Consider the following 23,365-nt stretch of genomic DNA (forward strand, 5'->3'; position numbering starts at 1 on the left):
ACAGCGTGTCCATGACTCTTCTGCCACTGCAGCAGCAGGTGCCTTCAGTGCTTCCTTTAGGGCCGCTGGGAAACCCAGGCACAGCCTGGCAGACTTCAACTTTCCACATACCTTTTTCTCTTTTTTCTTTTTTTTTCCTCCTTTCATGGCAAAAACATTTAAGTTAAAAACTTAACTCACCCACTCCCCCGTGCCTGGGAACGTCCCAAGATTCCTCCCTGGTGAATGGCATCCTTGCAGAATCACAGAATGTTAGGGATTGAAAGGGACCTCGAAAGATCATCTAATCCAATCGCCCCGCTGGAGCAGGAACACCCAGATGAGGTTACACAGGAAGGCGTCCAGGCGGGTTTTGAATGTCTCCAGAGAAGGAGACTCCACAACCTCCCTGGGCAGCCTGTTCCAGTGCTCTGTCACCCTCACCAAGAAGAAGTTTCTTCTCATATTTAAGTGGAACCTCCCGTGTTCCAGTTTGCACCCATTGCCCCTTGTCCTGTCATTGGTTGTCACCGAGAAGGGCCTGGCTCCATCCTCGTGACACTCACCCTTTACATATTTATAAACATGAATGGGGTCACTCCTCAGTCTCCTCTTCTCCAAACCAAAGAGCCCCAGCTCCCTCAGCCTTTCCTCATAAGGGAGATGCTCCACTCCCTTCATCATCTTCGTTGCCCTGCGCTGGACTCTCTCCAGCAGTTCCCTGTCCTTCTGGAACTGAGGGGCCCAGAACTGGCACAATATTCCAGATGCGGTCTCACCAGGGCAGAGGCCTCACAAAGCCCGAGCCGGGTATTGCGATCACAGCCACAAAATTTTGATGTGGTGTGCACCTATTCTGTCAGAACGAGGGGGCAAAGGTGAGGCCTTCCCGAGGGGCAGAGCCCCCTGGCGGTCTCTGCCCCTCGATCTCGTTGCCCGCTCCGGCCGCGGCTGGACGGGCACCCGCCGTGAGGCGCCGCGGGCCGCTCCGTCCTAACCCTGTACTCCTCCCGCGCGCCGCGCACGGCTCCGCTGGCAGCCGCCTCCCATTGGCCGCCGCCCGGCTGCATCAGCCAATGGGCGGCCGCCGCTGCCGGCCGTTGGAAGCGTGCCGCGGCGACCGTTAGCGGCCGGCGGCGGGGGCGGGGCGGGTGGCTCCGCGCACCTTCTGGTCACTCCTCGGACCCGGGGGCCGCGTTCCCTCCCGGGAGCTTCGGCTGCCTGGCGGGGTGGCGGGGGATGAAGCGGCTGCGGGCACTGGGGGAGCAGGCGGGACCACGGCGGCCCGGATTGCTGCCGCTTCCCTCGCTTCAGGGTAGCGCCTTGCCTTGGCGCTGCTCCCGCAATCGCCTTTTCCTGATTGTGTCTTGAGCCTCTGTTGTCCCTCCTAGGTCTTGTGGCGCCTAGCGCTGGAAATTGTAAATCCAGGTCCTTGGCACAGATGTGCGGTGGAAGGAGGTTTCCACAGCGAAGCCATGCCTGAGCCTTGCTGGGACTTTGCAAGGCACTGTGGACATGGCTGTGGCTGCTGTGGCCAAAGAGTAATGGCTTGTAGCACCTTTGGTCTGAGGGGTTGCAGTCCCTGTGGGGAGGGAGTTGATGGCACTGCTCCCTGTGGGGAAGCAGGTCACTTCCCTTTCTTGCAGCAGCCCTAAGCCCTCCTCTTTCTGTTACTCTGCATTATTCTACAGACAGTAATAAATTCTGGGTCTGGCACCAGACCAGGTTCAGTCAAGCACTTTGCCACTCGGAGCCTGGGTGTCAGGGAAGAGTTTGGTTCACCATACAGTCCAAGGTCGTGATGCTGAAAATAATCATGGGTGATGGGCGTTGCCGGCAGTCTCTGAGAAAGGCTGAGGGGTACTGCTGGTCAGGATGCTGTCCTGATGCTGGAGGGAAATAGCAGTGGGGTTTGCAGATGGTTTGGCCCAAAGTGCTTCAGCCACGCCATGCAAAGAAGCAGAACAGCAAGGGAGTCAGTGGCAAGATATCCAGGCAGACAGGGGGTCTGGGCAGACCAGGCATGGAGGAGCAGGGAGCTGTGGTACATGACAGGAGGGACCGAGAGCAATGAGGATCAGGATGGAGGAGCACCAGAATGGTCTGAGAGAGCTGAGAGTTGGTTGGATAATAACTTGTCTCCCTTGGGGTGCAGATGCACCACCTAGGCTGTAAGGAGAAGGATGCGCAGCATTTGTCCCTCCTGCCTGGATCTTGTTAATGCTGTCAAGATCCTCAATTGCATAAGGTCTAAAATTCACTGCATTTTAAAGAGAGCAGAAGGACTGTCTGGAGTGTATGGGCTCTTCTTTCCTGGAATGCAAAGGAAACCTCGGCTGTGAAGCTGGAGTGCAGGGGGCTTCATTCCTTAGTGAAAGCAGAGAAGGGAAATGCAGATGTCACAGCTGGGACAGCAGATTTATCTTGGCAAGCAAAGAGGAAAAATACTTTCAAAAAGAAAAGAGAAAATTCAGAAGAATCCCCTCTTCATCTGCACTGCCTGCCAGCATGAGCAGAACCTCCAACCTGCAAAGGCCCTTCGTCTCCTGGGCCTGGGCTGCCGCCCAGCTGGATTAGCCCCTTGCTGCTTTCTCTTTGGAGCGAGACCATTGTGGTGGGAGCAGGGAGGCTGTGAGAATCAGGCTGATCCTGAAGCGAGACTGTGTCCAAACAACTCAGCTGGAGGTGGGAAGGGCAAAGTCACAGTCAAAGGATCGAAGCATGAAATGGGAAAGGAGGGACAGATGCAGCCAGGGTGACCATGGAGGAGAAGTGGATCCAGGAAGACGGAATAGTCATCTCCTCAGCCATGCATGGTGCCACTGGGCTACAAGAGTGGCACCTTTGGGCATCCTATGTGCAACTAGGCAGGGGAAAAGGCTTAATGTCTCAGTCTCTGCTTGGGGCCTGTAGAAGTATAACACCAGCTCTGGGTGCAGGGTAAATAGAGAGCTTGCTTTTGGATATCTGGATGCCTAATGTAAAGCTCCCAAGATAACTGTTGTACAACAGGAAAGGGTGTTCAAATGAGAAGTGCACGCACGCACATACAGTGTGCTATTTAGACAACCCTAAGCATGAGGTCAGGATGAAAACATGTGGTGGAAATATGTTTGGAAAGTCAGTGCCTATGTTGGTCACCAGGAGTGGGAGGGAGCAGGAGTTAGCAGCTGACAGATTCACACTCTCTCTTCATGGCTGAGATGGCCTCAGCCCGAGCAGATTATCCTGTGGCACCAGAACAGTTTAAGGTCCTCTGTTAGGCCTGGAGATGCAGTGGTCATTGCCTCCTCTGTACCTGTGCATGCTGGCTCATCCCCTTCAGGTGCTGCCTCTCCATCCTCCCAGAACTGCAGTGGGGGGACGGGCAGCCAGAAATCGGACTTGGATCAGGAAATCCAGCACTTCCTCGCCATTGCGTTTCTGTCCTTTGGCTGCCCCCTCCCTGACCGCTCACTGGTAATACAGCTTTGGAAACACATCTCGTGCTATTTCTTGGCTTTGGAGCATAGTTAGAAGGAGAATGAAGGAGGGTGTGAGAGGGGGAGATAGAAGGAGCAAATAATGCAAAATAACACTGTGCTGCAAGCTCCATCTCCCATCTGGAAGCTGTTTTCCCCCAGTACATTCACACCCGCTCCATCTGGGCTAGGATGGCAAGGATCACATTTCCCAGTTGACTGGTCCCCCTTGCTCAAGCTAGGCTCATCTGTGTGAAAGCTACCTGAGATATCTTAAATGAGAATCTCAGCAGAGTTGCAGAGTCCTTCATTGTCACAATTAGAAATTCTTGGCCAACTCCCTGAGGAGCAGGAGCTGGCTGATCCCAGCCTGTCCAGAAGGTTGCTCTCGAGGGGAGAGTATAGGCCTTGAAGAGGCTGCGGGAGGATGAGTTTGCTCTGCTTGTGCATCTCTGTACATCCCACCTTCATTCACATCTGAGTCCTGTGGGCTCTTTCTTGGACCTTCCACCGACACATACCTCTGGTCTGCTGAGATCTTCATTGCTATGACTTTGGCAAAAGTCACTCCAAAGTCCACCACAGTAATTTCATTTAGTGGCACCACATGCAGGTCTTCAGCTGTGCTGGACTCAGTATGGGTAGGAAGGGAGGGCTAGTGGCCGCCCAGCACCTCCTTTGGCATGTGACCTTCCAGCCGGGATAGAGCTACTGACCATTTGGTCAGGTCATAAACCTGCTTCTGTTTATCACTCAGAAACTTGGAGCACTGACCCTGCCATGATCTGCACAGCCCTGAGACACTGCATCCTGGGACCTGCAGTTCCCTGGAGCCTGCTCTCCCACACATGTTAAGGAGGAATATGGCTGAAGCCTTCTCTGAGTTTTGCCAGATAGATGGAGCTCCCACAACAAGGCTGGGGGGACACAGATTTTGCATATTCTGGGTTAGCAGGCTCAGTCTAAACTAATTCACGTGGGTAAGCTCTGGGCTGCTCTTCACTTTGCCCATCACAGTTGGATCTGGACAAGAGGACATGTTTTCCTGTTGCCATGTGGTTGCATGCGTGGCTGTCTTTACTAATCCAAAATCTGTCCTGAAGTTAACAATACCTGTTGGTGTCAGGAGAGAACAGAGCAATCCAAGAGACACAGCAGCCTTCCTGGGATGTGGTGGTTTAGCTTCCTGCTTGTCCTGAAGTCTCTGTTGCGGATATAGCCAGCTACAAAGCCATGTCATTATCTTTGCTTTACCCTTCCTTCTTCTCCTTTCCTCTGCCTCTTGCCACTGCCTTTAATAGCAATCTCCAGCTCTGTGACAGCCCTGGGAGCTCTCCCTCTTTGAGGATGTCTGATCCTTTGTGCCCTCTTTGATAATAACCATAGTTATTCCAGTCTCCTAGGTTAGCTTCCATCATCTGTGTCTGGAGATGCTGGACTGGTGTATGTATAATTGGCGAGAGCTCAAAAGGGGCTGCTTTGATGAGAAGGCTTTGCCAGTAGTCATGCTGGAGAATAAGACCCAGGAGTCCAGAGAGGGGTATGTGCCCCAACACTTCTGGATCCCAGGGAGGGTGCGAGTTTCATTTTCTGCTTATTACTCATGTCTTTCCTGTACTGTGCAGTAGGTCTCTGTCTCTTGGGAGAGAATGGCCTCTTGGGGACCTGAACTCCTGTATCTCTGGGAGAACAGTGTTGCCTTCATCATCACTTCCAAGCAGGGAAGTCCTCCAGCAAGCCTGCTGCGTGGTGTCTAAAAGAAGAAACAGAAATCTGCAATTACTCCTGCCAGTGTTAGTGCCCAGGTTAAGTCTCTGATACTCAGCCCATCGCACTCATCGCTCATCTCTCACCCATTACATGCTGCCGGAGGGATTTTTGGTTTCAGAATAAAACCGGAGGCACACCTCTGCCTCTTCCCTCCCAGTAGGTTTGTCCTACAATGGGAAGACTGTTGACTGACCAAGAGATCCTTGTTTTAAGCGTGGGTGGGATGCCTCTAAAAGATAGCATGGAACTACTGCATAAATGCATCTTCTTGACTCTTCACTCCCACTTCTGCCTTTGTTAATGCACAGTTGTAAAAGAAATCTGAAGCACGTGGCAGAATCGCAGACAGTTCTCCCTGCAGCTGTTCATCCAGCTCTGCCTCTCATCCAGGATTACATAGTGGTTCTAGTTTTGATGGTAACGATAGTATATATGATTTGGGTGCCTTATGTTGGATCCTGGCTTTGCTGTGCTGTTGTGGTTCATTGGCAGCCAGAACTCTGAATCCCTTCACTTTTCTGCAGTTAAATTCTCACCCTTACTGTAAGGCTATTGTGTTCATATCCTGTGTTTGCTTGTGTTGTTTAGAGAAAGCAAGACAAAGAACAGCTGTTGCATGAGCAAGCACTCTCTGGGGTTAATGCTGAGGACTCCAAACTCTTTACTCCTTCATGCTGTAAGACAGGACAAAACCTGGTTTTCTATTGCTTTTCAGATAAATATCTAACCCTGTTCCATCTGCTAACTCAGCTCCCTCTGAAGAATGGTTATGCTCAACACAGATGGGAGATGTTTTCTGTTGCTTGATTCAAATGCGGAAATGCTTCCAGGTAATTTAGAAATGGCTGAGTAGATTTTACCAAGCTACTATGCCAACTCAGCTTCTGGTATGGGAACAAGTGGACACAACTTCAGCCCATACATCCCAGGGAGGGCCTCAACACTGGGATTTAGCATGAGTGTGCCTTCTCTGCATTACCTGCACATGCAGTGTCTGCCCTTCCAGGGGAGCCTTGGATGGTGGTGTCAGGCTGTCACAGAATCACAGAATCACAGAATGTTAGGGATTGGAAGGGATCTCGAAAGATCATCTAGTCCAATCCCCCTGCCAGAGCAGGAACACCTAGGTGAGGTTACACAGGAAGGCATCCAGGCGGGTTTTGAATGTCTCCAGAGAAGGAGAATCCACAACCTCCCTGGGCAGCCTGTTCCAGTGTTCCGTCACCCTCACTGAGAAGAAGTTTCTTCTCAAATTTAAGTGGAACCTCTTGTGTTCCAGCTTGAACCCATTACCCCTTGTCTTACTGTTGGTTGTCACCGAGAAGAGCCTGGCTCCATCCTCGTGACACCCACCCTTTATATATTTATAAACATTAATGAGGTCACCCCTCAGTCTCCTCTTCTCCAAGCTAAAGAGACCCAGCTCCCTCAGCCTTTCCTCATAAGGGAGATGCTCCACTCCCTTCATCATCTTTGTGGCCCTGCGCTGGACTCTCTCCAGCAGTTCCCTGTCCTTCTTGAACTGAGGGGCCCAGAACTGGACACAATATTCCAGATGCGGTCTCACCAGGGCAGAGTAGAGGGGAAGGAGAACCTCTCTCGACCTACTAACCACCCCCCTTCTAATACACCCCAGGATGCCATTGGCCTTCTTGGCCACAAGGGCACAGTGCTGGCTCATGGTCATCCTGCTGTCCACCAGGACCCCCAGGTCCCTTTCTCCTACACTGCTCTCTAATAGGTCATTCCCCAACCTGTACTGGAACCTGGGGTTGTTCCTGCCCAGATGCAAGACTCTACATTTTCCCTTGTTATATTTCATTAAATTTTTCCCCGCCCAACTCTCTAGCCTGTCCAGATCTCGCTGGATGGCAGCACAGTCCTCTGGCGTGTCAGCCACCCCTCCCAGCTTGGTGTCATCAGCAAACTTGCTGATAGTACACTCAATTCCCTCATCCAAGTCATTGATGAATATATTGAACAGTATTGGTCCCAGAACTGACCCTTGAGGCACTCCACTAGATACAGGCCTCCAACCAGACTCTGCCTCATTGACCACGACTCTCTGGCTTCTCTCCTTCAGCCAGTTTGCAGTCCACCTCACTACCCAGTCATCCAGTCCACACTTCCTCAGTTTTGCCGTGAGGATGCTGTGGGAGACGGTGTCAAATGCTTTGCTGAAGTCAAGGTAGACCACATCCACTGCTCTGCCATCGTCAATCCACCTTGTTACGTCTTCATAAAAGGCTATGAGGTTGGTCAAACACGACTTCCCCTTGGTGAAGCCATGTTGACTGTCCCTGATGGCCCTCTTATCCTTGATATGTCTTAAGATGGCACCAAGGATAAGGTGTTCCATCACTTTCCCAGGGATGGAGGTGAGGCTGACCGGTCTATAGTTGCCCGGGTCCTCCTTCTTGCCCTTTTTGAAGACCGGAGTGACATTTGCTTTCCTCCAGTCCTCAGGCACCTCTCCCGTTTCCCACGACTTGGCAAAGATGATGGAGAGCGGTCCAGCAATGACTTCAGCCAGCTCCCTCAGCACCCGCGGGTGCATCCCATCTGGACCCATGGATTTATGGATGTCCAGATTGCTTAACTGGTCCCTAACCCAGTCCTCATCAACCAAGGCAAACTCCTCCATTGCCCTGCCTTCCTCTGGGGCCTCAGGGGTACGGGGCTCCTCAGGACAGCCTCCGGCAGAGTAGACAGAGACAAAGAAGGCATTCAGTAATTCTGCCTTCTCTGTATCTTCTGTCACCATGGCACCCACCCCATAGTACCCAGGTAGTGTGGGGACAGGACAAGTGGGAAGGAAGTGAAGGGTGAGAAACCTTGTGTCAGGCAGAATGCAGGTGGCAGACACTGCCCTCCACTTCCAGCAGGCTCTGTGGGCATCTGATTTTGTAAATCGAGTGGCTGAAGGATGATGTTGGAGGGCGAAGGGCACTGGCATGCTGTAGATTGCTGCAGGTTACTGTCTCCATCCCCCACTGAGTCTGTTCAGCTGGAGCCCACTTCGCTCCACAGCCTCACCCCAACCCTCTGACAGCCAGCATAATGCTGACAGAGGGATAGTTTGCTCAGGCAAAACAAATATGCCTTCCTGTAGGAGCAGGAACCTGCAGGCTCCAGCATCCGGGATCATCTGGCCAAGCCTTCCCTCCGTCCTAGTGCTGGGGAAAGAAAGAACCTCATGCACGCCATGCTCTTCTGGGAGATGGGCTCCATCCTGAGCTCAGCTCTCACATTGGAATTCAGTGGTGTTCATGTCTCTACTCTAGGATCTGCATGCTCTCTCTCAGCCATACCCTGTTGCTCTTGGTATTTGAGTATGCTGCTTTCAGTGCCTTTCTGCCCACCCAGATGCTTTTCCAGGCAGGGAAGGACGACCCAGTCTGACTCCGCTGAGCTCTCTCCAGTTCATTTAAGTTACACAGTTCCATCTGTGTAATATAGTCACTTGAATGTATCTGTCTTTTCTTTCCTCTCCCTGAGCCAGAAGCCTCAATCTGCCAACAAATAGGATAATTTTTCAGCTGGTGTTTGGCAACCATCATTTTTCTCCCTGCCCAACCAATGCTTTGTTGTAGCAAATGGAAAAGTTAGTGATTCGATTTCTGAATAGAAGGATATGCCTCAAAGGAAACAGGTTCCCTGTAGCATCAGGAGACCAGCTCTGCAGCAGCACTGGCCAGATTTACTGACTGTTACTGGAATGATTAGTGGAATGATTGTTTGTTGTTAACAGCCCATCTGTAGTGTTTAAACTTCATTGGGGAGCAGAATTTCACAGGCATTATCTGGCTGGAGGACAGCCTCATATGGTCCACAGAGGGGCTGTGAAATCCCAGAGGAAATTAAATACAACAGGGGGCCTTCCTGTTATGTTGATCCAACTGATTTTTTTTCTCTGATAGAAATCAGCAGCTGGGTTGATGTTCTCTGGGGCATCAGAGTGCCTATTGCTGCTGGCAGAGAACATGAGAAAGTGTCTGTCACCAAGGGCAGGTGCTGAAGACTGTGCTTTTCTGCCACACTTGCATTTTGTCATCACAGGGATTTCTTGCCTTGTGTTCTATTCAGCTCGTTTTCACAGCCAGATGATGCTAGGAAGCTGAAGAGAGGTATCCACGGAGAAAGGGGGAGATGTGAGAATATAGAAGAGTGTCATGAGTGTTTGTGGTGTAGATAAACAGGTAGAGAAGATGTACAGCACGACAGCCCTTTCCATCTTATTTCAAGGTGTTTTTATCAAACCGATGCAGGCATGGGATAGGAACTGCTTTTTCCCATCCAAAAAGGGCTGTTGCTGAGGTTTGGCTCCCAGAGCACAGAAAGGCTCTCAGATCCCTCTTGGAGATGACACTAACATTCTGCCTCCCTTTGTCTTTCCTCAGCATTTCTCAGAGAACCTGGATCACTTCTCTGACAACATGGAGGATTTCTCCAACGACCTCTTCAGCAGTTTCTTCGATGACCCAGTACTGGCTGAGAAGAACCCGCTGCTGGACATGGACCTGGATCCACCCACTCCAGGCATCCAGGCAGAGCACAGCTACTCCCTCAGTGGAGACTCTGCTCCCCAGAGCCCCCTCGTGCCTGTCAAGACTGAAGATAATGCTAACGGTGAGCATGAGACGTGCACACTGCACAGCTTTGGGCACATCTGTTAGCAGAAGCTCTGGCTGGCTTCCATATATAAGGACAAACTGACTATTCCTTAGGCTTGCGCATGGCTAATCCAGGGAAAAAATTTGATCCGCCGTTGTCAAATACGGCCCACATTTTTTCCTTCAGTTGTGCTCTGACGGTCACATTGCTCCTTTGCTGGGCTGTTATTTACGAGGATGATAACTGGTTGTGGTTCAGTGTGCTGCCAGCTTCTGGCAAGCAATAGGCAATGTCTTTTTAGGACCCTACAAACTTGGGTGTGGATGCCCTAGATCCAGGTCTGTTTTGGCATCAGGCAGCAGGCTTTTGGCTCGAATGTAGGAAGCATGAGTCTCTGGCTGCAACCATTGCTGGTACATGTGGAAAGCTAAGTGGGCTCTTTACCAGCAGATCTTTTAGCAGGAGACAGAGAGGAACAGTCATTTCAAAACCTATTTTTAAAACAATTCATTTCAGGATAATTTGTGATGGCTGGATATTTTTAGAGCCGTCCTTGCAGAGAGTCCTGTAATTTGCGGGAGTGTGTGGGTGTCCCAACAGCTGATGGACACCAGGCTGCCTGAAAAAGCAGTGGCATGGGCTCAGTATACACAGAAGAAAGCCATTCATTTGAGCGGGAGTGAGACCTGGGACAGAGGCTTCCCTCATGGCCAGGAATGATCCCAGCTCTCTGGTACAAACGCCAAGGCAGGAGGAGAGGAGCTGGCCTCCACTGCCTCTTTGGTCTCTGCAAAGGGTGCAGCCATCAGTGCTATGTTTCTTAGGGACCACTCAGATAGGTGCTGGGAGAGAGGCTCATGGCAGGCCAAGCAAGCTCTGCCTGAGTATCAAAAAAGCTTTCCATTTACATTTATTTTTCCTTAGTTTTAACCCCAGTACTGTCTTGGAGGGCAGTCAGCCCAAACAGGCAACCAGGCGACTAACAAAAAACAAACCAGCATGAGTGCACAGACACATCTTTATTTTGCCCCCACAAATGAATAGGAGGAGATGACCTTGGCAATGAGAGAAGCAAAAAGCATGAGTTTATAGAAAGCAATAAAACGAAGTCTGCCTGCGTGAAGCTACCTCAGGGACTCCTCTCTGACACACTTGTCACCACTTCTGCTCCTCTCCTCTGTGTTTGGACATGCCCCTACTTCAACTGCAGTGTCCCCAAGGCAAAACCATGACTTTCCTGAAAGGAATATGACTCGGATCCTTGGGCAGAGACCAGCACAGGGTGTACAGCGCATAACCCAGGAGAGCTTGAGATGGACGTGGCACTTGCTCTCTGAGAGTGTAGATCAGCTCTATACAGAGAGTAAGGCCTAGTATTAATGTGGCAGGTATAGGGGTATCTGTGCTCCTACTCCTGCAGTGGGATAATTCAACCCATCTTTCCAGGGCTATCTTGGCTCATAATTGTATGTGAGTCATATTCCAGTGTAGCCCTGACTCAGGTCCAGTTTTTGCAACACTGTGCAGTCCTTTTGGCACAGCTCCATCCAGTCTCAGTCCTCTTAGACATTCACTTCAAATTAATTACCCAGGAATGGCTTTTCTTTAACAGTAAGCAAGCTCTGCTTGGTCTGCAGAGCTCCTCAGGAATGCCTGGGCTATGTCTAGGCTTGGAGCTGGCTGAGGCTTGCTATGTATCAGCCTTCTCCCAGCTTTTCTGCAGATCTCCAAAACATTTCCAAATCCTGCCCCTTCCCACATGGTTCCCACTAACATGGGTCAGCTAGGGCAAGCCGCTGGGTGCATTGTGACCCTGCATATCAATGGAGTCTGTTTTCCAGATGGTTTGCACATACAGACTGGCTGCTTCAGTTGTCAGTACCAGCTCTCGGTTCTGCAGGGCGTGATCTGATGCCAGGTGCAAGGAGAGCCAGGCTTGTGCAGAATAGTGGGTGCTGGACCAGCCTTAGGCTAGTGCCTGCACTGCTATACAGGCCCTGCTTCCTCATTGCTTTTTGCCTCATGTCCTCAACCCAGGGCAGCTATGGAAATCTCTCAGCTGTGCTTCTTCCCATTATGTACAGAGTATCTAGAGCAGAGAATGAGTTTCCTGGCATGTCTCACCCAGCAACATACAGTGAAACCTGCAGTGGTTACAGAATGGCCATACATCTGGAACATTCTTTCAGGCAGCAGAACATAGAGGGGTCCACACAAAATGCCTCTACCTCAGTCCCTCATTGACCCTCTCATGGCTTATATATTTCTGATTCTGTAACCCAATTGCTCCCCAGATGAATCTCAGAGGGTGGGAAAAAAAGCAGGGTCAGAATGTAGACAGGAAATGGGAAGACAGCGTGTACTTATTTGGGTGTCTGCTCCTTGGACTGTCTGGACTGACAGCTCTGGGGGCTGCTCTCTCCCTGAGTCAAGTCTGAACTGGGAGAGCCCTTGGTGGTCTGCTCTCCCTTGCCTGGTAACTTGCTTCAGCAGCAGCCCTCCCAGACAGAGGATGCTCCATGCCTCTGAGAAAAAGAGAAATTCAGAGTTTTGCAACAGAAAGGGGGAATGAGAAAGATGAGGCTTAAAATCACAGTAAGGGGACTTCTAGTTAGCCAGTAGGCAAAACCTTCTCATAGTGGGCATAGTGAAACCATAGAAGAGATTTAATGTGGAAAGCTGTGGATTCTTCATCACTTTGCAGAGGTGTGAGATCAAGTCAAACAACTGTCTGTTAGGACCAACACAGGTCTAGCTGAACTTGCGTAGAGCAGTGGGATAAACTGGAAGACCTCTCAAGGTCCCTTATCTCTGTGATGGGCTGTGGACAGTCAGAAGGATTCAGTACAAGTTTTCTGGCTGCAAACACTTGTGGCTATGTAACATCTTGCCTCCTTCCATCACAAAGGGCTTGTTTGCATAGCAGGGGTAACTGAGACTTCACTACCAGCTGTGGGTTTGGTGTCCTTAGCAGGACAGAGAAAATGCAATTCAGTCTGTGTCTGCTTAGCAGCCTCTCCTTGTCACTGCTGTGCAGTGCATCCCTGCCTGAGATGCTGCCTGACGATGTTGGCCCCACTGCATTGTGGGAAACTCTGGGAAGCAATCCAGCAGCACTGAGAGCAACACAGCTGATGGGCACATGGAACAGCCACAGGAGCTCCTGTCTATGCTTGAAGATGTCCAGTCACACAGGGAACTGGAAGGAATAAGCCTCTGCTAGAGACACCTATGTAGGCAGCAAAGTAAGAGGTGCTAGACCAAAGACACAAGACAACATATTCCACTGGCAAGGGCAACACTGTTAACTGATGCAGTTCTTGTCCACACTTTAGTACCACTGTGTCCATGCAAAAGCCAGAGGCAGGATTCTGGCTTGTCCTCTCCTGAGGGTAACAGAGACTGAGTAGGGCAAAGATGAAGTTAATCTACCTTTGAGTTCAGATGGCAGCTCCCACATAAACAGCTGCTTGCTTATACTCATCTTTATGCAGGCTTTTCTCCCCCTCACCTCTTGCCAGGACATCTTCTAGACTGAGATGGGCATGCAGAGCTTCTCTGGGCAGCAGACAGCTAGGCAACACCACTGGATTTGTGAGTGCTGTATGCAGAGAGCAGTACGCAGCGTGAGGGATTGAGCCCGACTGTGGCCAACTGGGGCACTATCTGGTGACGCACTTAGCAATAGTCTGTCCTGTGTCAAGACAAATGCATTTCTGCCTGTCAGATACAAAGGGGAAGGGAAGGGAGGAGGATTAGGGAGGAGGATGCAGGTTCCAGGCCAGCTAGGAGTAGCTTTTTGGCAGGCTGAAGTGTTTGAAGAGCAACAAAAAAACTTCAGGGCAGAGCCCAGGCAGTTCTCCTGCCTAGCACATTTTTCCACATCTGAGCTGCAGTTATCCACCACTGCCTGAATCCCAGCTCCTGGGATCTCTAATTCCAGTGACAAGCCAGGCTCGCACCACCGATGTGCATGGATCAGAGCAGGCGTGGGGTGAGAGGAGTGTCCCCACACAGCTCTATTGAGTTCTCTTCAGACACTTCCTTTCCCTTGCTGCTGCTTCTGTCCCTGCCAGCAATGGCAGTGGGGCACATCTGTAGGCAGCAGTCCACCTGAGCAGTGTGGGGCAGAGGAGGGAGCCTCAGAGGTGAGTCTGAGGGGAGAAGCCATGAGAGCTGCCTCACAAGCAAGTGCCACACTGGACTTCCTTCCACAGGAATGGACCTTTCTTCTCTCCAGTCATGCAACAAAGCTCTTGTACTTCACACAACATTGGTGGGAGGCCAAAGCAGCACGTACAGCCACCTGTCAGCCTTTCACTGTCATCGTGCTTGCCCTCTCACCAGCTCTCTAGCACAGAGATGGTGCTATTCTTGGTAACGCACCTGGCAGCTCTGTGATGCTGGCCATGCTGCCTGAGGAGTAACAGCCCAGCATCCTCCTCGCACTGAGCTCTAAATATAAATAAGCTGCAGAGGATGAGACTGAGACATCACTGGGTGAAGAAACCCTGCAGCTGTCCTCCAGTGCTCAGGATGCACAGCGAGAGCAGAGCAGGGACACGATCCCTCTAGCTTTGCCCTGTCTGCTCCCCACACGCTGGGGGTTTGTTCCCTTTTGTACTCTGTGTTGTGGGCCTGCACATGCTTATGTGGTGACAGAGCTAAACTTGGAAAGGCAGCCTCCCCAGACGGGGGGAAGCTGTCTGCATGGCTTCTTTTTCTTGTCCTGTTCTTGCTGGAGTTTGACTCTCACATTGTGCATGTTTCAGAGCTGGAGAATGGAGTGTGGTCGCTGGGGCCCAAGCTCTGCTCCATCATGGTGAAACAGGAACAGAACCTGGCTCTAGACCTGCCTGAGTCCCAGCTACCTGCCAGCTCCATACCAGTGCTGAACCTCAACCCTCTGCAGAGACTGCCGGTCCCCGAGGAGGTGAGCCCACCTAGGATCCATCAGGAACCCAGGCTCTCATGCAGCGGCACCTCTGGTGTTGCACACGCAGCCATGCGACTGCAGGGGTCCTGCTAGTTGATTTAGCTACTGGACAGACAGAGGAAGGTGATACAAAGCCCAAATATTGTGTTATTTGTCATTCTCCTCTTGAAATGGCAGTCAGAGCAGCAGCACACCTGATTCTAGCTAGAACTGTGTTCTTCATTCCTATAGCGAAGCTATAAGACAGATTATCCTTCTAAAGAAAACAATGGAAGGAGGGTTTTCTCCAGCACGGGATGCTTTACAATCCTGGTTTAATACATGTATGTTTCCTTGGAACAACACGCAAAGACTTTTAAGCCTGCACGTGCTGGAGGCCTGTCCCCTCCAATCTGACAATATTTCTATAGCCACTCTTGGCTTATTTTCATTTTTCAGAGAACAGTGTTAATCAATGTGATGCCAGTGACCCCACTATTCCTGAGTACAGACCGCTGCTCTGCCCTGTCTTTTTCATGGCGTTGGTCTTATCATATGTCCTCTCACTTTTCTCAGCTGCACACTGGAAATGGAGGTCCCACTCCAGGTCCTGCTTGCTTTTTCCTATGAAGCAGCAGGAATTATTATTTCTGAGAAAAAAGACACCAAGTCTTTTGGTCATATCTAAGTTCTTAAGAAGTCTGTTTGTCTGAAGGAGGCTCACTTATGCCACTGGTACATGGATCTAAGTTGGGGGCTCAGTTTGGCTGGCCTTGAGTCTAGCCGGGTTGGATGGGAAGGTCTGACCAGTCTCACACAGACCTTGGCTATCTTGTAGCAGCTCAGTAGATAACAGTAGAGTATTTCTGGGATTCACTTCCTTTTTTTCACTCATGCTGAGCATCTTTCCATTTAAATGACCATCCAAAACAAACGGGTACTTCCAGCCAAAACTGTACACAGGCTTCCTCCATTATTTATACAGCTTGAACTTGCTGTGCCCTCAAACCTCTGCTGTGTGTGCTCAGCAGCTATACCATGGTGCTCTCTCAGCTGTGTTTACAGTCTGGAGGAGTTTGCAATGTGTCTGTTTAGTGTAAAAACTCCCCCGGCCTATGTTGGGCTGGGGGCTGGCGAGCCACAGAGCTGAGGGGCAGCATAGCCCAGATGGGAATAAATCTACTCTTTATTTAACTCTCAGTCCCCTCCAACTGGGAACAGCTGCCCAGTGGCCCTGGTGAAAATCATGTGAGCAGGACAGGGGGTTTGTTCTTTTTCTGTACGACCCCTATACTCCCATTTCTAATGCAGGCAGATCAAAGAGGGACTTCCCATGGTAATGTAGACGTTGGTTTAGATTGCACTGTCTGGGTCTAGCAAGGGAAGAATCATCAAGGACAAAAATCGTCTCCCTTTTGGAGGTACTCAGTGCACTACTTGGCAGCATATCTATCTGCCACTGCTTCTTCCTCTGCAAACACGTATTTGCACTCTGTGTGCCCAGTGACATGGGGGCTTATCTTTGGAGTCTTGGTTTCTGTTCTGTGTGGTGAGAGGCTGCTTTGGGGCAGAGCTGTGAGATGAGGCAGTAGAGAGAGCAGGGGAGCAGCGGCTATGAGCAGAATGCATGGGAGCCCTCTGGGCAAGAGAGGTGGCAGTACCCAAGAGCTCTTTCTGCTTCTTTTCCACAGAGTCCCATAGAAATTACTCCAACGCCTGTGATCAAAGCTGAACCCAAAGAGGTGAACCAGTTTCTAAATGTACCTGCAGGTAAGAAGATAGAATTTGCTGGTCGACTTGCATCCCTCTTTTATATAACTCAAGTATAGATCATCACTATACAGGAAGGAAAGACAACACCTGAGAGCAGAGCCATGCATACAAGGTAGTACTGGAGCACAGACAAACAGAGGAGTGAGTACTGCACTCTTCCAACTGAGATCAGTGTCTGGACCAGCAGCCACACAGAGAATTGTTCAGACAGGGACTCCCAGGCAAAACAGGCTACTTCAGAGCTGGAAATATGCAAAAGTGCCTTTAAAATCCTCTGAGGGACTGTAGTGTTATCCAAAAACAACCATCCGAAAGTCAGGAAATTCAGGATCCAGTTTAATTTGAAAGAAACCCAAGCATCTGAAAATCTGCCGATGCACAAATGAAAGCACTATAAGAACTCCCACTGCTGCAGAGGGACATTCCTTAGGCATATTCCCACCTCCATTAAGGCCCCCAGGGCTCTCCAGTACAAAGTGGGGACAGTTTTCAAGTGCTTGGCAACCAAGTGACCAGAGCCCCTTTGGATCAAGTGTGCTGGCAAGTGTGTGAGCCCTGTGGTGCATTTGGAATAGCTCTTCTCTTAGAGATCTTCCTGTACTTGTGAACAGGCTATGGAGCAAAATATCACAGGCTTTATACTCCATTTTCGTTGACACCAGAGTACCTTACTGCTTTGTAAATACCTTCAGTGTCTTGGCAAATCCCCTGCAAGCTCTCTGACTCCTGCAGTTCCTAGTTTAGCACATTTGAGGTCAGCTTCATCTCTGTCATGTGCAGTGCTCAGTCCAGCCTTGTTATCAGATCCATCCCATCTTCTGAGACCCATCACCCTCTCCTTTCAGTCCTATGTTACAGCAATGCCTTTTCCTGTTGGGCCCTATGCCTGTACCAACAAGCTGACATGAGAGCCATTGACTTGATCTCCTTATTTCTCAGTAGATGACCTGGTGCAGATGCCTCCAACTCCACCCAGCAGCCATGGCAGTGACAGTGATGGATCTCAGAGCCCCCGATCCCTGCCTCCCTCCAGCCCAGCACGACCTGCTGCTCGCTCTTCTACTGCCATCTCCTCCTCACCTCTCCTGACAGCACCACACGTAAGGAAGCAGCAGGACGTCACTGGGACACAGGGCTTCTTGGTGCTCAGAGGGGACTGGAGGCTTTCTGAAGCTCATGTGGGGGATCCTGGCCTTGTTAAAGTCTCCAAGCTGAAATGCTCTGGCAAGGCAATGTGATGTCCTAGCACAGGGGTGAGGGGACAGCATGGTGCTCACAGGAGTGAGGAGAGGTGCAATGAGTCTTGCACAATGCCTGTCAGGAGCTACCTAGTTTTAGCAAGTGCTGTCTTTCACCCCATACTTTGGGAAATGGCCTATGCACTGGAGGACTTTCTGAGGAGGTTAATGGAAGAAAGGAGTAACTAAGAATTCCCATAACCAGACTGTATTTTAACCATCAACCAAAAGTTCTTTGGCAGGGTCCTGCAGTGCAAGTGTGTAGCCAGCCTCACCATGAAGGAGCAGATGCTCACCGAAGTAAATGAGGAAGGCAGCTGCTGAGTTGTGCCCCCAGGATCAGGCTGAGAGCAGGAAAAGCACTGCCCTGCAGCTATTTGTTCTGAGCCTCTAGCTGCTCTGCAAGGCTTTAAGGAGGGCCACTGAGGACAGGACTCCTTGCTGATGCTGATAGCTGCGCTCTCTGTGTTTCAGAAGTTACAAGGGACCTCTGGCCCACTGCTCTTGACTGAAGAGGAGAAACGCACCTTGATTGCTGAGGGCTACCCCATTCCTACCAAGCTGCCCCTCACCAAAGCAGAGGAGAAAGCACTGAAGAGGGTCAGGAGGAAAATCAAGAACAAGGTGACTACAAAAAATGTAACCATGCAGTTTCCGTGATTACAGAGCATCCTCAGCTGACCAGTGCTATAGCTACTGTCACCTTATGTGCAGTGCAGCTCAGAAAAGGTGGGATCCTGCTTTTGGTGCACTGGCATGAACCTCCCAGCCCACAGAAAAGGTGGCATGGAGCATCTCTGCGTGCATGCTGTGCATGTAGCTGTGTCTGGAGAGTGTGGCTTCCAGATCAGCTCCTGGGAGTGTGTGGCCTGAGATGGGGCCCACAAGCTAAGGCATCACAGATCAGAGAAACCAGCCTGGTCAGATCTTGTTGTGGGAAAAAAGCACCACTGCATGGTCCAGAACAGCTGATGCACAGAGCCCATTAGCCAGGCAGAGGCTGTGAGACTTTAGACTGATTAGAAAGCATCCTGTGGGACAAATTATGAGACCCTGAATTAGTCACCCGGTGACTCAGAAGTGGTCTGGGGCTGAATCTGCCCAGATGGCCACAGCACGTACCCATGTGAGTCAGAGGAGTTCAAAGCAACTCTGAAGATGCTCCCAGCAGCGAGAGGGTCAGGCATACTGCAACAAATGGTTGTGGGCTACAGGCCAAAGAAAGCTGCATACCTACAGCACCCATCCCTCCCAGTTTTGGCCTGGAGACTAGTAGGAATGGCTGACTGGAAGGCAACTTCCCCATTTACCTTTAGGGTGCTGTGTGCGCAGGGAACCAACAAGATGAGGGAGCCACAAAGAAATGTCTAGAGGCTTATGATACTGACTCCTCTCTGATGGCTGCCCCCCTCACAGATCTCTGCTCAGGAGAGCCGCAGGAAGAAGAAAGAATATGTGGAGTGTCTTGAGAAAAAGTAAGTTTCCTCTTCTCAGTCTTACCTTTGAAAAAGAAGCCCTGTCCATACACAGTCCCCCTTTCTAGTGCTTTTGTCTCTGAATTGCTTTAAGAGTATGATTCCTTGCAAGGCTGGCTGCACAGAAGTTTGGTTTGGTATCCTGCCCTACAGTTTGGGATTCTGTCCCTACTCCCTTCCCTCCTAGAAATCCTCTTGCAGAATATTGCTCTAGAAAGCTTGTGTTTCCAACTGCTTAGTTTGGCTTGCCCATTGCAGAACACAGGCCATTTTGGCTGCTAACAAGGTGGGATTTTGGGTAAGAGTCATGTTTCCCCACTAGAAGTTGCTTCTATTTTGTCTGTCCCATAAGCAGCCGGCCCTCTGAGAGCACTGACCACAGCTTTTCCTCCTCTCTTCCCATGGGGGATAGCACATAAGCATTTGATAGCAAGAAAAACCTGGCACTACCGTTATTCCCCACACTCCCTCCCTTTCCACCATTCCCTGCATGAGCTTTGTTTTTCTCCTTGCGACCTTGAGGTCCTGCATGTATGGCAGGCATAAGCCTAAGGTGACATCACATGACACTGACAGGGTAGAAAATAACTCTTGAGGGCTTGATCCTGTGATCCCCTTTGTACTAGCAGCCCCTGATGGGCACTCCCAGGCAAAAAAGAATGCTGGGATCCAGGTGCAAATTCACATTTCTGTTTAAATACCATCTTATTCCCTGTTATTAACACTACCTGAGATCAGCAAAATGGAAAAAAAACAACCCCCAAACCTAACTTTAATTAACTTTTCTCCACGATACTATTTGTTTACCTTCTCTAAGTGCACAGATGACTCAAGACATCTTCAAGTTCTCATGCCCTTCCATATGAAGCACCTCAGCGTGCATGTGTATGTCCAGGCATCAGAGCCCATCATCTCTAGCTAGTGTCCCACATTGACACCCAGATCCTCCCAGCTGTGGCTGACCTTGTTCAAGTGGCAGGTCCAGGGCTTTCTGTGCTGGGGCCTCTTCCCCAGCTGTGGCTGTGGTGCCTGTATGTACTCAGTGGTTTGTTACGCTAGTGCATAGCTGTGACAGATGGCTTTCAAACAATGCCAGATTTAAATGTGAACCAAAAGCAGCATTCATTGATTTTTTTTTTTCTTAATGCAACAAGTCTTTCGTTAACTTGGCTTTCTGTAAGAGCTGCTTTGTCAAAACCTGTATGTAGGCCCTTCGCCATTCACTTTGACACCTTTGCTGCAAGCCCGGTTTTTACACGGAACGCCAGGTTCGGAGGCTATGCTGGAAAACTCCGGCAGGATCACGCAGTATCCCTGGCCTGCCTTCCCCCGGGCCTGGAGACATCCCCCTTCCACCGTCCCAGCTGCAGCCTGACCGCTTTCCCTTCCGAAGCGGTGGGACGGAGCCTGCCGGTTCTCTGCTGCCCTCAAGTGCCTGCAGTCGGAGCTGGCCCAGCATTTGCACAGAACTGCCTGGTTTTCATGTGCAAGGCGCACAGCCAGGGCACGCTCTCAGCCTGAGTGGGAGAGGTTTGAATTTGTCCCCCTGTTCCTTTTCCATGCTCCTTAGGGGAGTTGGGAAGTGATAGAAATGCCTGCATAACTTTGGGTTTGTCCTGACTTGACCTACCTGTAACGGGGTGCTACTGGCTTTCCCAGCCTTCAAGAAAGCCAGAACTGGGAACTGTCACACATAACTGTCCACCTGCAATCTTATCCCTGGTCCGTCAGGGCTGGCTGCAGCCAGACAGATCAAGAGCATCTCCTCCCAGGAACGTATCTGCAGGTGATGGATGAGGCCACTGAGCCTCCAGATGCAAAACTACATTTTCTTTACCTGCCTGGCCTTTGTAATTAACTGGCTATGGGTTTTATTCCCACAGAGTTGAGACATACACAACAGAAAACAATGAACTCTGGAAAAAAGTGGAGACCTTAGAAAACGCAAACAGGTAAGAGGGGCTAGACCTGACCTGGTGTGAGTAGGGTGGGGTGCACAGGAAGGGATGCCAGAGGAGCAAGAAGAGAACGGCAGGCTCCCCCAGCTCCTGGCAGGACAGGCGCTGGTTTTCAGCCCGTGGCAGCAGTGAGGCAGCTGGGTTTGGTTAGTGAGCCTGGAATGTTTGTGTTGGGACAGCCAGGCTGCACTGCAGTGAGGGGAGGGAGGGAGGAAAGGAGTTTATTATATCTCATCCTCACTCTCCTTTCAGCCCTTTGGGCTCATACTGCCCTCCCCATTGCCCTCCAGGCCTCTGGCTGTCTCCAGGGTAGCTGCATCAAGGGAGGCTTCTCACACCAGCCTCTCAGACCCACTGTTTCTATTCTTGGCCTCTTTGAAGGAATCCGAGGCCCTGGGCATAGTGTGGCTGTTTCAGGTTTCTCTTGAGAAAGAGCTGAACAGACTTGGTGAATACAAGGAAAGCCCATTCCTCTGGTAAAAGCAGAGATCCCAGCTCCCACCAAATCCAGGGTAACTCCCGGTGCATGTGGTACCCCAGCCCTTGCGCTGCCTCTTCCCTTTGCAAAACAAGCCTGAAGGATCTCCCTCCCATCTGCTGCTGCTGCCGCTCACCTGAAAGAAACAAGCTGCTCCCACATCCCCAAAGCAGGCCCCTGGCTCCCTCACCCAAGAGTCTGCTGAGCACTTGTGCTCTTAATACACAGAGCTGTCCGACTGGTCACCACAGGAATTTGCTTCCTTGGAAGCAAATAATGAAGACTCCCGCCCCTGCAGTGGGGATGTGCAGCAGGCGCTGGAGGAGGGCCCAGTTCTGTTCCTTCTTACTGAGTGCAATAGGTGTGAGCAAGGGCAGGGTCAGCTGCAGAGCTGGTGAGGGGGAAGCTCATTTCTATAGCCCCATTTTTATCACCCCCAGCTTGAAGTGAAGTGGAGAATTGCAGCCAGAGGGCCAGTCCCCTCCCCCACCCCTCTGCTGCCACTACAAGTCACGGAGTACTCTTTGAGACTCTGCCACGCTCCTTCCTCCCATCCATGACACGAGTGCTGTGGCGCTGGCTTCCAGGCCAGCCACTGGTGCCGGGAGCAGGGACTGTGAGGCATGGTCTGGCTGAGGTGTGCGGGTGGCCAGAGCCTCCCATCGGCCAGAAACGTGGCTGCCCAGCTGCTTTCATGCATGGGGCACAGCCTGCCGCCCAGCCTCGCTGGGAGCACAGGCAGCCCCTGCTGCTGAAAAAGCATTAGCCCACCCTGCAAAATCAAGAGACTGGCCTAAAAGCCAGGAGATTTTTTTAAAATTTTTTTTTCAAAATACACATTGTGTTCTTTCTAATTCGGTTTGGTTTTTGAGCACTACCAGTAGGACACTCTGTGCTTCTCTCCACATGTACAAGGAGCAGAAGAGGATTTGGAAGGAGATAAAGCTGGGATTCTCCTGCAATCTCCTGGCTCCAGGACCTGGCATTTTATAAAAGCTCAAACATATTTGTGTAAAACAGTCAGTGCTCCCAGGAGGAAACACTCAGTAGTCTGAATTTCAGTAATCTGCTGCCCTTGGGAACTGTGTGCTCTGTAGTCTCCATCACCCCAGATTTTTTCACCAGCCCTGTGAAGGGTTTGGTGGCTCTTAGGAACACACCTACCACTGTTCTGTGTTTATGTGTGTCGATGCCCACGTTCAGTTAAATGGGGCAGAGAGACCTTAGCGCATGTTCCAGCCAGGGCAGCCAGAGAATGAACTAATTGCTGAACTCAAGATTTGGCTTTGCCCACATCCCTTTGCAGAGTTTGCCAAGACTGAAGAAGCTGGAGGGGATCAAAACTGTTTTTTATTTCTCTCTCCACCATATGGTTTGGGGTAGAGGTCAAGCTGCAGAGCACGTGTCTCAAGGCCTGTGCTCAAGGTCTGACCTGACTGCAAAGTTCAGCCTCCATTCCGGAGCTTGGTTTTCATGGTAGCCTGCCTCTTCATTGCCCTGGAAGATGACTGGTTGGGCTTTGAGGCACCCAGGAATCTTAAGTGAATTGCACATTCACAGTGGTGGGTAGTTGTAGTGAAGGTTGTGGTGGATCTACTGGTGAGGAGATGGAGGGAGTTACCTCAACATAATGGCACCTTGGGACATTCCTCCTGCAGTTTCTGCATGCTTTATATCCCAAACTCGCCCCTTTTTGTTTCTTAG

At 50.8% G+C, this 23,365-nt stretch overlaps 1 protein-coding gene across 2 annotated transcripts in view; it reads left to right on the plus strand.

Annotated features, from left to right (window-relative positions):
* The window catches only part of CREB3L1 (cAMP responsive element binding protein 3 like 1), a 47,986-nt gene that overhangs the window by 16,961 nt on the left and 7,660 nt on the right, over window positions 1–23,365 (plus strand). Inside the window, exons 2-8 of one of the 2 annotated variants that reach the window (XM_065635712.1) lie at window positions 9,611–9,839; window positions 14,597–14,757; window positions 16,431–16,509; window positions 17,452–17,612; window positions 18,225–18,374; window positions 19,167–19,225; window positions 21,109–21,177. In XM_065635712.1, the coding sequence (XP_065491784.1) occupies window positions 9,611–9,839; window positions 14,597–14,757; window positions 16,431–16,509; window positions 17,452–17,612; window positions 18,225–18,374; window positions 19,167–19,225; window positions 21,109–21,177 (908 nt within the window). The remainder of the gene's footprint in view (window positions 1–9,610; window positions 9,840–14,596; window positions 14,758–16,430; window positions 16,510–17,451; window positions 17,613–18,224; window positions 18,375–19,166; window positions 19,226–21,108; window positions 21,178–23,365) is intronic. The other variant, XM_065635713.1, reaches the window with a different exon arrangement.

This window comes from Caloenas nicobarica, chromosome 5, assembly GCF_036013445.1.
Source record: "Caloenas nicobarica isolate bCalNic1 chromosome 5, bCalNic1.hap1, whole genome shotgun sequence".
Lineage (NCBI taxonomy): Eukaryota > Metazoa > Chordata > Aves > Columbiformes > Columbidae > Caloenas > Caloenas nicobarica.